The 14,474-nt window shown below is 41.4% G+C and overlaps 1 protein-coding gene across 3 annotated transcripts in view; it reads right to left on the bottom strand.

Annotated features, from left to right (window-relative positions):
• Positions 1 to 14,474, bottom strand: part of plxna2 (plexin A2) — a 160,418-nt gene that overhangs the window by 53,560 nt on the left and 92,384 nt on the right. For all 3 annotated transcript variants that reach the window (XM_004560401.3, XM_004560399.3, XM_004560400.3), the window contains exons 6-8: positions 5,773 to 5,896; positions 3,080 to 3,233; positions 912 to 1,008 (exon numbers count right to left, since the gene is read on the bottom strand). In XM_004560401.3, coding sequence (XP_004560458.1) covers positions 912 to 1,008; positions 3,080 to 3,233; positions 5,773 to 5,896 — 375 coding nt within the window. The remainder of the gene's footprint in view (positions 1 to 911; positions 1,009 to 3,079; positions 3,234 to 5,772; positions 5,897 to 14,474) is intronic.

The raw sequence follows: 14,474 nt of genomic DNA, 5'->3' as shown, positions 1-14,474 counted from the left end.
GTGATCTCTGTCAAGAAGCCTAATTTGAATGAATCGGGCTGATTCACTATCAGGAATATACAGGGAACGATATGTGCAATAAGAGGGAAGTAACAGGAGGTGGCATTACTGAAAGGATGGTGTATGCCCTTTTCAAATGTATGCATATTTCTTCGCGTGTGTGGCTGTGTGCACTCTGTTTGTCATCAGTGATTAACTGAGCTGACGTGAGAGTTGGTAATTGCATTCTGTGCTACTCAGGCAAGGTTCTCAAATAGCAATATGAAGAGAAAGGAGACAAAACATGAAGAGAGAGATGCAGAGTAACACTGCCTGCTTTTATCTAGCAAAGGAGACAATGGCTAAAACATTTTGTTTTAATGTCAAGGGGAGAGTCAAAGGATAATTTGACATGGTAGGATTCCTGAACCCCTGTGATACCCTTTCTCAACTACTCTCAATTCAGTGATACTCCCAAGTCAATGAGGCCTTTGAATCTCACACAAACAGAATCTGCCACACTGGAATGAAGCAAGCAATTGCAAAGGCACCGCAGACACTAAGATCTCCAATCCAGGGATTCAATTCAACATCACTCAATCAGGGACAGACATGGTATGAAAATGGGCATGAAATCCCCACAGAAGGCCTGTTAGGCAGAAAGCAGAGTGTTTTGTAGTTGAGCATGTTTGAAAAGAATGCTTCATTAACAACACAACACAGATTCTTCCTGTGTGGACCGCGGGGAACAGCAAGCGATCAGATTACATTAATTTTTACAGGGGATATTTTTAGGGGACTGGGGCAGGCTAACGTTAAAGACAAATAGTGATTAAAGTCCCACAGCACTGATTCGGTGGTTTCGGGCAGCAGCTCTGGGCATTGTTCTTGTCAAAAAAAGAAAATGAATGGACTCAGAGAGCGATACTCACAGTTGGTGGACACTGCAGTTGTAAAATTTGACCTCTGTGCTGATAAGCATCTGACCGGTCTCCTTAGAATTCAACCTCAGTTCAACGCCTGACCAATCTGAAAGAGAGGAGACACGACATCAACCTTTATTTAATCTTTTACTGTTACAGAGCAGTGAATATGTTCGCACTGTTTGCGTAGTTGTGAACAGCAGACTGATTTTAGTTTTAGGCTTATTAATATTTTTGAAACGAAGGTTGTTAGCACACATACACACATCACTTAGAAAGGTATTTCTTGTGTAGTATTGCATATATTTAAATATGTAACATGAAGGAATACTGCTTGCATTGAGCCTGTGAAAATTAAATACCTGAATTTCAATCTCATACAGAACCATTTAATCAGATCCAAATTTATTTACCTTCACTTTGCTGAACAGAGCTCTGACTGTGTTTTGTGAAAAAAAAAAGCCACATTATCTCTCTCTATCAGAACACCAGCTCCATAAATATGTGCAAGTGTCTGTTTGTATGTGTCGAGCAGCCTGAATTTCAGATGACATTCAGTGAGTAGGAGGGCTGACTGACCCTTAGTGCTCTGTTCTCTCCACAGCACCTGTTGGGAATCAGGATTTGTTTCACACAAGTCTCTATAGCAGGCACATAACAGACTTCTACTAGTACATATTTGTCTCACAGGATCTGATAAAGTCATATAGAGGTCATATCTGCACAAAACTTCATCTAAGACCATTTTATTTAGTGGACAAGGGTGCCAGCTATTTTCTTTAACGAGTTCAGTGTCTTCACAGTTTATCCTGACCTCTTCTCCTGCCCCTTCACATAATTGTATTTTAATTTGGCCTCTCTCCTGTATTTTCCATCAGTCTCCACCTTCCAAGTCTTGATCTCCCCTCCCCCTCTTCCTTTCTCCTTTCTTTCCTCTGTTCTCCTCAGATCAAGTCACCACGGCACAATCAGTGTTGATGTGCAACAGACAGAAGACTTGCTAGGGGGACAGGTGACGGAGGTCAGGAGGAGGTGGCCTCAGGGGAAAGCATGTGAAGTAAAAACAAAGGTATAAACAGCTGGATGGATAGCTTGATGGATGGAGGAAGGTCTTACAGGGGGGATTGGCTGACATTTACCTGGGGGAGAACATTCATATTAGTGCCTGATGCACTTGTCCCCATGGGAGTTCTGGGCAAACAGGTCTGTCATTTACTCACAGGAAAGAGGATTACCAACCCCCCAAAACACACATTGACTTCCATACACTGCATATTATATATTATTCAGGCAGTTTAGTTTTGTTATCCTGCAGCCATCTTTCCTTGCAAACAAGAGGCATTTATTGTCAAACAACAGATGTTAATATTCACAATGATATACACATTTGCAAATAAATGAATGCCTGAGCCAGAGTGATATATTTGTGCCCTGTATTTACAATAGAAGTTCATGAGATTTCCAACAATCATATAAGAGAGGTTATTGGCATACCTTTACACAAGATCTAAAAGCAGTCTTCCTTGTTTATTCCAAAGAAGGTGTCATGTGACATGCTTGTTTTGTGGAGTTCAATAAAATTAGCCAATTTCAAACTTTCAAATTCATCAGGTACCAGTGGAGGTAAAGAGCAAACACACTGTCTATGCCTTGGCTATGCAAAGACTGGAATCCATCAAATCAACTTACTCCCTCTAATTGATCCCTGACTGAAGAGTAGACCATAGGGAATGGTCTACGGTTAGACCATGGACTAGTGTTAGTCCATCCCCTATTAGGCAAATCTAAGGCCAGACATTAAGTGCAACGTAGCTGGACCACAGGCCAGGGGATCTAATTTGGATCCTCAAGCAGATTTAAAGTAGCCGGGGTCATGTGTTAGCACAGTTCACAGCAAAACAACCTGAATCCTGTGGGTGCTTGTTATTTAGACAGCCCCTGAATAAACTGGGAGTGCTGGATCACTAAATATGTTTCAGAGTTTGTACACGTGCAGCTGAACAGTTAGCCCAGAGATTTGTAAATGAGAGGGAGGGACATATCAGAATCCAGCAAAGGCTGTGTTTTGATGAGCGTATTGTTGACTGCACAGGAAAATAAGCATTTTCACAACTAAGCCATTCATCAGCTGGCATTGCATACATGGTAATATATGTGTGTCTGTTTTCTGTATCTACCTTGGTCAGTGGGGATGAGGGGGACATCTTTAGCAGCAGGAGATTTGCAGAGTATCTGGTTGCCATTGACCTGGCCCTCTACTTCTGTCAAGTTGCCAAACGAGCAGGTGATGCCGGCAGAAAGGTCTGGTACGTCGCTCACCTTCACTAGCAGCTGCAGATGGTGTGAGACATGACAATGTTCTTAGTAATGAAGTTTGTTGTACACATTTTTTTGAGAATGGATCAAAATGGACACTAACACTAATGAAAACAGATAAAAAATTGGTAAAAATTTCCTAAAACTTCCCCATACCTGGAGCTGATTTAGAAGACTAATGCGTGATACATCAGATAGGGGAAAACACATAACCAACATTAACAGTTGCATCTTTGATAAACAAGACATGAAAATCTGAGATGAAATTATAAAAGGAGACAGTGGCTTAAATTCAGCAGCTCTAGTCAGGATGAGAAAAGAAAACACTGCTGTTGGCAAAGCTGTCCGTCCACTTTGCCAAGAACTGTTTCTGCATCTTAAAAACAGCATAATAAGGGAAAAAAGGTTTATTTAGAAGCTAATCTTATTTGTTTCTAGAAGGCATCATTCCAGAGGTAAATATCATGACCCACTCAGAAGCACTAGAAGCTACATGGAGGAAAAAATGGGGAAAAAATATCACATGGCAAATTCTACTTTTTCTTTTACCTTTCTTTAGTATTTAGAAGGTGAGACAGATACAGGAAAAAATACACACAGAGACACTCACATATGAGATGCACTACACAAGTGCCGATGCACATAAAGGCGATTGAAGTCATTCTCTGGAGAGCAGTGACACTGTGGCTGGAGCATTCAGCTGCTGTTCCTATAAATAAATGTATTCTGTGCAGGGTGTGTGATCTGGCTCTCTAGCCAAGAGAGGCAGTCTGGATAATTATCACCATGGCATTTCACAGCCTTGTTCCATTAGCTGTTATTTTTGGGCCATACCGTTTGAAGTTTCTCTTTGTTTTATCTGCCTCTCACTAAACACCGCAGGGCTACTGGGACAGGCAAGGCAGCTGAGCAGCTTAACTGTAGGTCTTTTAAGAGATGCTGACTGTCTCAGTGGCTGACTACACTGCCTCCCTCGTTAGCTGGCTTGTTCTGTTACCCATCAAGAGGATGGATGATTTCTTTTATTTTTTTTCTGCTGAGGACCTCTTGTCTTTCCCTGTTTTACTTTCACCATGTTTGTGTTGCTTCACTCTGAGGTGTCAGAGAGATCCTTGATTACAGCAATCACAGCAATCAATGTCTTTTGTTCAATGCAGAATTCCCTGAGTAACCTCTCTACAATAATTAGCTCTCATCGTCCTCAGACACACATATACAGATAAACACTCAAAAATTGCTTATGCAGAAATTGTCTCACACACAAAAACACAGACACAGTAAGCTATTGCACAAAATAAGCTTGTTTCTGAGAGTTAAGATTTTGCTCTTTTCGTTTGCTGGCTTCCTTTCACCACGATGGTGGTGGGGGTTTTTGCTGCTTGGCAGTCACCATAATTGGTTGCAGATTTCAGCAAAGGTAATTTCATTGTTTTCACTGCCTTTTCTATCTGTCCTGGTGCCCACTTCAAGAAGCTGCGTTGTCATGGTGATAGCAGTCTACCCCTGTGGAATTTGTGAACTGTGTGAATTTGAGTGTTTTGTGGTTGGTCAGATGACCCCGTTTCTGATATGACAGCAAAACGGGGGGGTTGGTGAAACTGTTAAAATGTAATAAACTGCTGTTTGCAAAGTGGACAACGGGGGCCAGGTATGCTGAGCATTGGCTTGAGGGTGAGATATAATGTGGTGCAGGGTGAGTCAGTGCAAGAGCCAACTGCATGTTAACAAGATTTTTATTTTTTTTATGTTTAACCACATAAATTAAAAGGTCAGCTCACCAAAATACATGGAAGAAAATGTGTTGTCAATTAATCTATAAAGATGTCTGGAGAGGAGTGCTAAAGAGATCTTCTTGGTTCTTGGTTTTTTACTTGCAATAAAATCCCAAGAAATCATTTAAAAATCTGTAATGCAGCTACTCTCAGCTTAAAGATTCACATTTCAGTCCACTTAAATTGTTCTGAACAGCACAAAAGTATTTCATGTATCCTAATACATCTATAAGTCAGTGTCTTACATCTCATACCATTTCAAACCAAAGACATTTTTCTGAACAGGATGTGCATAAAATGACCCATTAATAGTGTGGATTGTGCATAGATGTACAACAATCTCCAGAATCTGGACAGGCAGATCCTTTCACTGTTGATCTTTGCGTGCTTTTACTGAATCCGTGTAGAAATACTGTACTGTACTCAACTGCACTCGGACAACTTTAACGCCTACACACCCACCCACACAAACATGTCTTGGCACACATATTGACTGCTCTGTAAAAAGTGAGCATATGTATGCTGAAACGCCCACGTAAAGCCCTTATGAACCTTCCCATCTAATGTTTATGCATCAACCAAACTCAAGACTAGATGAACAGCTATGTGGGATCGTTTAAAAACTTCTGCTTTTGTTGCGTGGGTTGGAAATACGTAGATAGCAGCTAATTTTTCATTTTTGACTTTGCAAGCAGTGGTTGATATTGCAGGTATGTTGTATACTGTGTGTAGGATTATGCATATGTGTGAGCGAGTGCTTGTTTGTTTGTGTGCAGACTTACATGTACGCTAGGTTCTGAGACTGCAATGCTGTCTGGATACACGGTTGCCTTCACACACTGATTGAGCGAAGCAGCAAAACGGTACGGCTCATCTGCACGTTCACATCGATTCCTTTGAGAGCATCTGAACAGAGAGGAGAAAGGACCGAGATAGAAAGAAGTTACTGATATTTGCTTTTCAATGCCATCAGTGATATTATACAGCACTGAAAAAAATATGCGCGTCGGATATGATAGGAAATAGAGGAAAAACAACTTATTCCATGAATAAAAAGTTACAAGAAAAAAAAAGTGCCGCCAAAGGGATGTGCAATGAAAATATGTGAAAATGAAACTTACAATTATAATGTAACAATTATGACTGGAGGGCAAATGAGAAATTGTGACAATTTTAAACTCCTTCCAAAAACAGACGGAAGAAAGGAAGCATGAGGATTGTCAAAGATGGTGAAGACTGTGTAGGGAAAGGAATATTAAACAATGCTGTAACAGAAATAAAACAAATATCCCGCAGCAGTGCTGTAGGGAGATGTAACACTGTCACTGTCTCAACACATTAATAGCCAACTTTTGTCACCAGCCACTATATGGGCACTTACGAGTCCATAATCATCCACCTTTCGATGTTTCCCATGCTTGTTTTAGGACATCTGAACAGATCAGTAATAACCTACAAAAAAAAATAAAAATCACACCAAACCCTTGGGGCTTCTTTGCTCACTTTTCCTTGTTTTGTGCTTTTCTGTGTTAGTCATCCAGATTTGTTTATTTTGTGATGATCAAGGCTGTAAATGTGACATGCTCTACATTCTGGCTACAAGTTATGTTGCTGTTAACAGACTGTGTTTCTCTCTTGTTCCGCTAAACAGATGGCAGGCTGAAAAATTATTTTAAACATTTTTGCTGTCTTATTGGATTGGTTAAAAAAACCAGTTACAAAATAGCTCATTCTCAAAGATATCTTATGAAACTCACATCATTAATAACAGCTGATCTCTATTATAAACATGTAGGTGACTGGCTATGCATTCCCAATAAACTGCAGCGACAAGTGGTGGCACAGAAGTGGATGCACAACACAGCTAGATTGCTTCCTTCAATCTCAGCATAACTCTGTAGATGTAACTAGTACAAATTACAAGGCGTTCTCTCATAAGAGATCTTAATGGTCAGACTGCGTATCAAGTATCACAAGAAACTGCCACATCTCTCATTAAAACTGTGCCACCTCCCACCACTTATTAAAACTGTGCGGTCTCTCCATCCCATTACACCAAAGCCTCTCTATCCTTATCCAACCCAGTTATAGTGTCTGGCTAACTGGCTGACTGGTCACAGTAGCTCTAATTGGACTCTAAAGGGTCAGCTGCTGTCCATGGTGCTGATGTGCCACTACAAGCTCTGCTATTCTCTCCTGGTTGCTCTGTGCGTGTGTGTGTTGTGTGTTGCACTGTGTGCTCCGCACCGTGTGCTCTGCGCCGTATCATGCTTCTTAACCACATACTCTCACATATACTGACTCTAAGCTACATCTTCATCCACAGCCTCTGTGTGCAATTATGTTGTCAGAAGTCCACACTACTAGGCACACCAAGACACACACACACACTAATATTCCAAGCACTCCCTAGGGAATTTAGAGAGCAGAAAAGTGTGGAATTATTATAGTAGTGAGAAATCTCCCACTGGGAAAGGAGGGTCACTGCAGCACTTTTTGATGATGATCACCTGCTTTTCCCCTTCACTACTTTGGTAACTATACTTTTTAATATTGATGGTTTTTTTCTTACTTTACCTTTTCATTTTACACATTTGACCGCACCGCTGGTTCATTTGCCTCGGTCTTTCTCTTCCCCTCCGTCTCTCTCGCTATTATCGGCCCAAGACACTCCTTTTTGTCTTATTCTAATACAAGTTGAAATTAGTACACCTTTCTTAGGCAAGGTATTACTCTGCCTGCAATTTGGTGATTCTTTTACATTCACAATGGCAGGAGAAAATGATACTTAATGTGCTTTCAGGTGTGGGCTGCGGCACGATGTTTTATGCATGTCTCCAAGCTGTATGGGTACAGATGCAAAAACCTGGGCAGTCATTAACTGACAAAAAGCTCTGCATTGATTTTCCTCAATGTGAATCTCTCTCTCTCTTTTTTTTTTTTTAAATAAAATTCATTTCAGTGGGGTGAAGTAAGATGAGAGCGCAGCAAGGGGGTGAGGCAGCGGGGGTGGAAGGCGTGCAGGATGGCAGCTGTTGCCATGGTTTCAGGAGATGGCCATTATCTCTGTGTAGTTAGAAGCTGACCCCTTGCCTCTCTCATTAGCTGAAGTGCATGCCACTGAGTGTTGACTACAATCCTGACTTCCTCATATTCCCCCTTCTGACCTCCTGCCTTGTAGATCTCCCTTTTTCTCCTGTCAGTCAGTAGTTTCACTCATGCTTAGTGTCCCATCACTTCATACAACAAGTGTTCTCTAATGCACATCTTCCATATGCAAAGATGGACAAATATGTTTATCTTTTTCAATTTCCTGTAATAAGCAACTGAAAACTATTTTATTCCAGCCAGAGCTAGCGGCGTCAGATTTTGGTTAGGCTCCTTAAGCCCTGTCCAGGGTGCTGAAGTAGCTGCATGCACCATCATTAGCTCTCTCTGGTATCAACAAGTCTTCTGCAGAATACAAAAGAAGTTGTGAGTGGCAGTCCCATTTTGTGCAACCATGGGAGGTGAGTTGCTAAAATGCACCCTAAAATTGAGTGGAGAATATTGTTTACTACTGTAGCAGTGTGTTCGGGCTACACCGTTGTTCAGGGTGTAAATCTGACATAGTATATGCAATCTAATTCACTTTTAGAAACTTATATCTAATGTACAGTGTAAGGTGTAGTGTTGGCTGAGGAAGCAATTTCTATAGTTGGTAGGGGTTAGGATAGCAGACGCCAGAAATTGGGGTCCATTCCACCAATGTCTGCATCTTATTCTGTTGCCTTGGAGAGGAAATTACACCGTCATCTCTTCTCCACCTTGTCTTGACAGACACACAGACGCACGACTGGTAGAGAGCATCATCCCTGCATACAAACTAAAACAGACACATACGAGGGCATGGCCACATACAAATCATGTATACTCAAACCCTCTGGAAATTACATGTGCATAATAGCATACAGTGCCTTGCACTTAATCTTTCACACATTTAATAGACAGCATCGAATAATAACATAAACACACGTATGCACACACTATGGTCTTGACAGCAGAGAGCAGGAGCTTTGGTGGCAGGGCAGGGGGATTGGGGAAAGGAGTACAGCGGGAAGCTATAAAGGATGTACAGAGAGACTTAACTGGATGTATATTGAATATTTGATGAGCTTAACAAAGCTTTACTAGTTTTAAGAGGCAACCCATAATGTTAGAGAATTGCTGGCAGGATTTGCTTTGAATGGGAACCTAGACTGGGGACTGTGTGCTTCATCAAATAAACTTGTTAATGTAAATGTGCATAAAGGCTGACTGCACTGGGTCTTTGGCTTCTTAATATGAAAAGCAGACTCAATAGGTGAGCAGGGATATGTCAGGCTGTGCTGTACTGTGCTGGGTTGCTCTCTGTGTGACACACACATAGCTGCACACCCCTTCTTCAGTGTTTTATCCTCACTTGAACTTATCCAGTCCATTTGTTTCTTACTGGTCCATTTTTAAAGTATAGGAATACATTTAAACTTCAAGAAGTACTAAAGGAAGTGAAAAGGGAAATAGTAAACTCCTCAGGGCTTTGGCTGACATGTACTTTGAAACCCAGAGTTCATGTCAGGGGTCAAACCAACCACTGTAGCTCTTAGCCTGTCTCCAGTGGTGACTGATAATGTCACAGCAGGGCACTGCCCAAAGGACCCAGAACACATCAAGACCACATCTCATTCAGTGTATCTTGAAGATCTTGAAACTACTGTGGTGTAAATTCAGTGTGTTTATACAAAACAAGAACAGTAGAGAACCCATGGTCAGATGAACAAACATGTCAAGGTTTATGCAAACCCAGAGAATTTATAAAGAGACCATTCCTCAGTGCTCAGCATCAAGCTATAGCTTTTCTTGTGTGGGCTGAGCAGAGAGCAAAAGAGAAAAAGGGAAAAAGTCAGTGGAAGCATTGCAGAGACGGAAGCATCTCAAAAAGAAAATCAATGAGCAAGCAAGAGATACACAGTAGGTTGTTAGGATCATTAACTGTATAATATGTTGCCTGCCTACATATACTGTACACACTGGTGCAGTATTTCTGCATATTGCCAACCTGTATTAGCTCTAGTTGCTAGGAATCTATGGAAATATCGATAGATCTGCATGTTTGTGATCGATATCTCATTAGGCACAATTGGGAAGATGGATGCAGCTTCCCCCTGACTGCTAACTGAGGCTTTGGCTGATGAGTTGGCCATTAGACACACAATCTGACATTCACAATGGACTGAGGCAGCCATTTTCATTGCTAGTCTAATTGGTGTTGCCACTGTGAAATTAGAGGAAATTTTATGGTCGTTGGGTGACACAATTTGCAGCGAAGTAATAAACATGCCACATAAACTAGGGAACAATAATTTAAGAAATAAGTTTGTGGGGTTTTGTGTGTGTGTCTGTGTGTGTGTTTTAGCAAACATGCATGCAACGCCAAATATGACTATTTTCTAGGTTGATGTTTCCTGCTTCAATATATGCTGAACACCCACAACTTTAAAACCAATGACAGAAAAGTAAATAATACTAATCCTCTTGTTACACTGTACCGCCCAGCTGGAAAGCCTTTGGTATTGATATTTGCATGGGTGTTACCTACTGTTGCAGGCCATTCACAACCCCCCAAAGGCAATAATATTTCCAAGGAAGATTATATGGACTACTACATCATAAAAACAGCTTAAAAAGTCAAATTTGATTCCCGAGCATGACCGCCAACCAAACGTCCGAGGTCACGATTCAAATGAGCAACAACAGGATGCAAAGGAACAAGCCCAGTCCAGAGAGGTCCCATTCCCTGAGCCACAGGACCCAATAGATCCACTGCTAGACAGGTAGACAGGCAGGTACCTGACCCAAACTGTTTTGTGGTTTACTGAAACAGATTTGGGTGGATTAGCCACATACAGTCAGACACTAATGCCGTGTAGTAGTGACATATTATTCTACTCAGAATAAAATGCTGACTCATTCTCTGCTGGAGTCTACTATACTTCTACCCTTTAAGCTGTCACCCTCACAACAAACACTCATTTTGACACAGAGAACGGAATTCCTTATGCTTATAATACATTACCGCAACCAGTCACTGATTACAACATTAGTAATACTGCAAACATTATTTAATACTATAATGGTAAAAAATTTAACCTTGAACCTGGTACCCTTTTGGACATAACTCAAACTTGTTACTAATCCTGACAAATCTCAACAAAACCATTCAGCCTCTCCCGGAATGTTGGAGTGAGTTGAGAGGATGGAAAGAGACGGAGTGATATGGGACATTTTGAGATGGAAAAGCCTCTTTTGGGCATGATTAGAGAGCTAATCTAACAGCAGCGAGATGCAGGCTAAGGGAGGGAGAGGGAAGGGGGGCGGGAGGGGAGCATCACCATAACGCCATGTTTTTGGATTGTGGTCAGACGAAGGCTGAACTACCCATTCACAGGACAGCGACTGAAGAGCGCTCGAGATGATGAGCTCCCTTTGAGCAGCAATCAAAATGCTGCTCCGTTTTGTCGGCCGATGAGTGTACGAGAGCATCAAACACTCTCTCCCTCTTTCATTCTTCCCTGCTCATTCTTATCCTCACTCTTTTTTTCCCTTTTTGGTCTTCGTGCATTCAGTGAATGCCTAGCAGCTGCTGGTAATTAAAGGACTTTAGAATCTCACACCACATTGGATCAGAGGTAGAAGAAAGAGAGTAGAAAGACAGGGAAGACAGAAATGCCACTTCTGGTCATCTCAGTGCCTCCCTCTCCCTCTGCAACATTCTCTCCTCCTCATCATTGCTAGCCAAACTAATGTCTCTCCGTGTTCCTAATTAGCCACCTTAGAATGCCGCACTTCAATGAGCATGCACATGCAAACATAAAGGAAATAGTAGTGGGTTGCGGGGCAGGAGTTGGAGAAGAAAAGAGGATGGATATCGTGGATGACAGCTGTAGAAGGAAGGAGGAGGGTGATCAAAGCAAGGGGTGTTTATATGTGGCAAGCCAACCATCTCTGGAGTGTGGAAGGGCTGATTCCAGAGGGGAGAGTGTCTAAATAGGAGACAGCAGTGAGCCACACTGGGCTGAGGAGATCAGTAGAGTTGAATAGTTTAGAGACTAGCTTTGCTATTTGGGTAGTGGGGAAGATGCAAACATGGAAAGAGGGAAAGATAATTTCACAAAATCAACAATGGCTTAGACATGGATGACAGAGAATTGGAAAAATTGAGGGAAACGGGGGATGATGGAAGAGGAATCACAGCTGAGGAAAGAAAGAAGGCTGGCAAGAAATTTAATTTCTGGGTGTCTGGGATGAGGGGGGTGCTTCACCAGAAGGGTGCAGCTGCTTTTCCTTAGTGGTATTTGACAAATATCTTCTTTAATTGTCAGTTATATTGTGCATTCATGTCACCACGCTAACTACACTAAAGCCACAAACTGGTTTATAGATAATTGTTATCCTTTTTATGCTGTGCAATTATGTATGTTTCATTTAAAATCCTGTACAAATTTCTTGGCTTTCAGTTAATAAGTGGGTGTTTTGATGAAGTAGTCGAAGTGGACAAGATTACATCATCTCCTAAGCACTCAAGCAACACTCATAATTCATTGCAGCTAACAACACGAGATGACATTTTTCTGCTTTTTCTGAGGTTTCCCTGTCTGATGACGTATATATATATGAGCTGCTGTGTTGACAGAGGTGTGTAATTGTGAGTGGTGGCACGTCGGCTTTGTGCATGAGAAGAACAGGCTGAATAAGGCAATGCTATGTCAAGACATATTCAAAAAATACTTGCTTCAGTGTTTGTTGCATCTTCTTTTTGTGCCACCTTTGCCAAAAGGTGGACAAATTGTAAACTTTGTAGAATCTTTTTTGTAACCATCTGTCTTTTTTTTCACCAGGTATTTATGCTGTGTTTATCATGCAGAAGCTGGATATAAGCACCAAAACCGATATTTCACGTTAGAACTGTTGCAGAAATCGTAGCTCTTTCAATACATTTGTAGGCAGAACCATATGGAGGCCTGAAAATGCAACAGAGAGAAAAGCTAACCATTCTCCAAGTAACTTTTTTCCTCTCTGCGGCAGCATAGCTAAAGCTGACAGGGGTCCTGCGATACTCTTTGCAGGGTCAGGCTAGAAAAAGGGGGATTAGGATCAGAGACAGGTGGCAAAACCGTTCGCTGTATTGAGAGGACAGATGGCTGATCTTACGCAAATCAGGGAGCTGACCTTTTCTCCCAACAGTACAGTACAGTGATCCACATGAGTGTTTGTCCATGTACATAAAAATCGACCCCATGTGCACTGACACATGCATGAACCCACTCAAACGTAAGCCCTCACATATTTTCTCGAGAAGCAATTTAAACACCAAACAGCTGTTCCCTCATCACAGCTGGCTTCCAAAAGCCATTCACCTTTAAGGACCAACACCTTTTACATGCAGTGGACTCAGATTCCTATCAACGTGAATTATTCTATCCCCTACCACACCTACACAAAAGCATATGATTAGCAGTCTAGCATGGAGGCTTATGTTGTGTTAAATGATCCCTGTGTGAAGGCACGCAGACTGCACAGAATACAGAGCTTTCGTCAGCCCCTCCTGCTCTTTGCAAGCACATGCTGAATTACCTTGTCGCTAGGCAATTATTTGTCCTGTCCCAGCTTTGGAGTGATGTAAATTACTTTAAGTGCACTTTGCAGGGGCTGCCATCATGATAATGATGATTGCAGCAGTGCTTTGACACACACACAAATATTCAGCTATACCTTTACAGAGTGGGTCTGTATTTAGGGGGGCTTCAAATGGGGACACAGTAACTAAGAAAAAACTCCAATAAAATCTGTGTACTTAAGAAACAAAGCAGGAGAGGGAGTCAGAGCTGAACATCTTTCAGCTTTTTTTTACTGTTCAGTATTGTCTGTATTCCACTCTTTTACATTGTTTCATCTAAATATTCACATATCAGTTGCTTTTTCAGATGAATACATGCACACGCATATTTTTCCCGCATCCGTTTCTCCCTTCTTCCTGTCATTTTGAAGGTTAATTTTGTTGCAGTAATTATTGAGCTCCAGCAGGTGTCACTCATGCTTTCTATGCGTATTCTCTGATCTTTAAACTTTCTGATTGATCTCTTTGGTCTGTTGTTGCCTGTCTTTTTAAATTCCATTCAAACATATATAACATGAATGGCATCATTTCCTGTAAATATCAAGTCATGTCAGAATAAAGCTGCAATGACAATGGCAGCAACAAGAAGCTCTGAACCATCTCTGAGGCACAATTATCCATTTTCAGTCAGATGCTGTCTCCTTTCCTTAAACTGTATCTCATCAGAGACAAACATTAGGAAAATAACCTGTCTGCCTTTGCGTGGGCAAAGTGAGGGCCATTTTGAGAGACATCTAACAAAATCTGTCTGAACTGAAAAAAAATGAACAAACACAACAAACCACTAAA

The sequence above is a fragment of the Maylandia zebra genome, linkage group LG20, assembly GCF_041146795.1.
Source record: "Maylandia zebra isolate NMK-2024a linkage group LG20, Mzebra_GT3a, whole genome shotgun sequence".
NCBI lineage: Eukaryota > Metazoa > Chordata > Actinopteri > Cichliformes > Cichlidae > Maylandia > Maylandia zebra.
The sequence above is the reverse complement of the archived record's forward strand: the minus strand, read 5'-3'. Positions and strand labels throughout refer to the sequence as shown.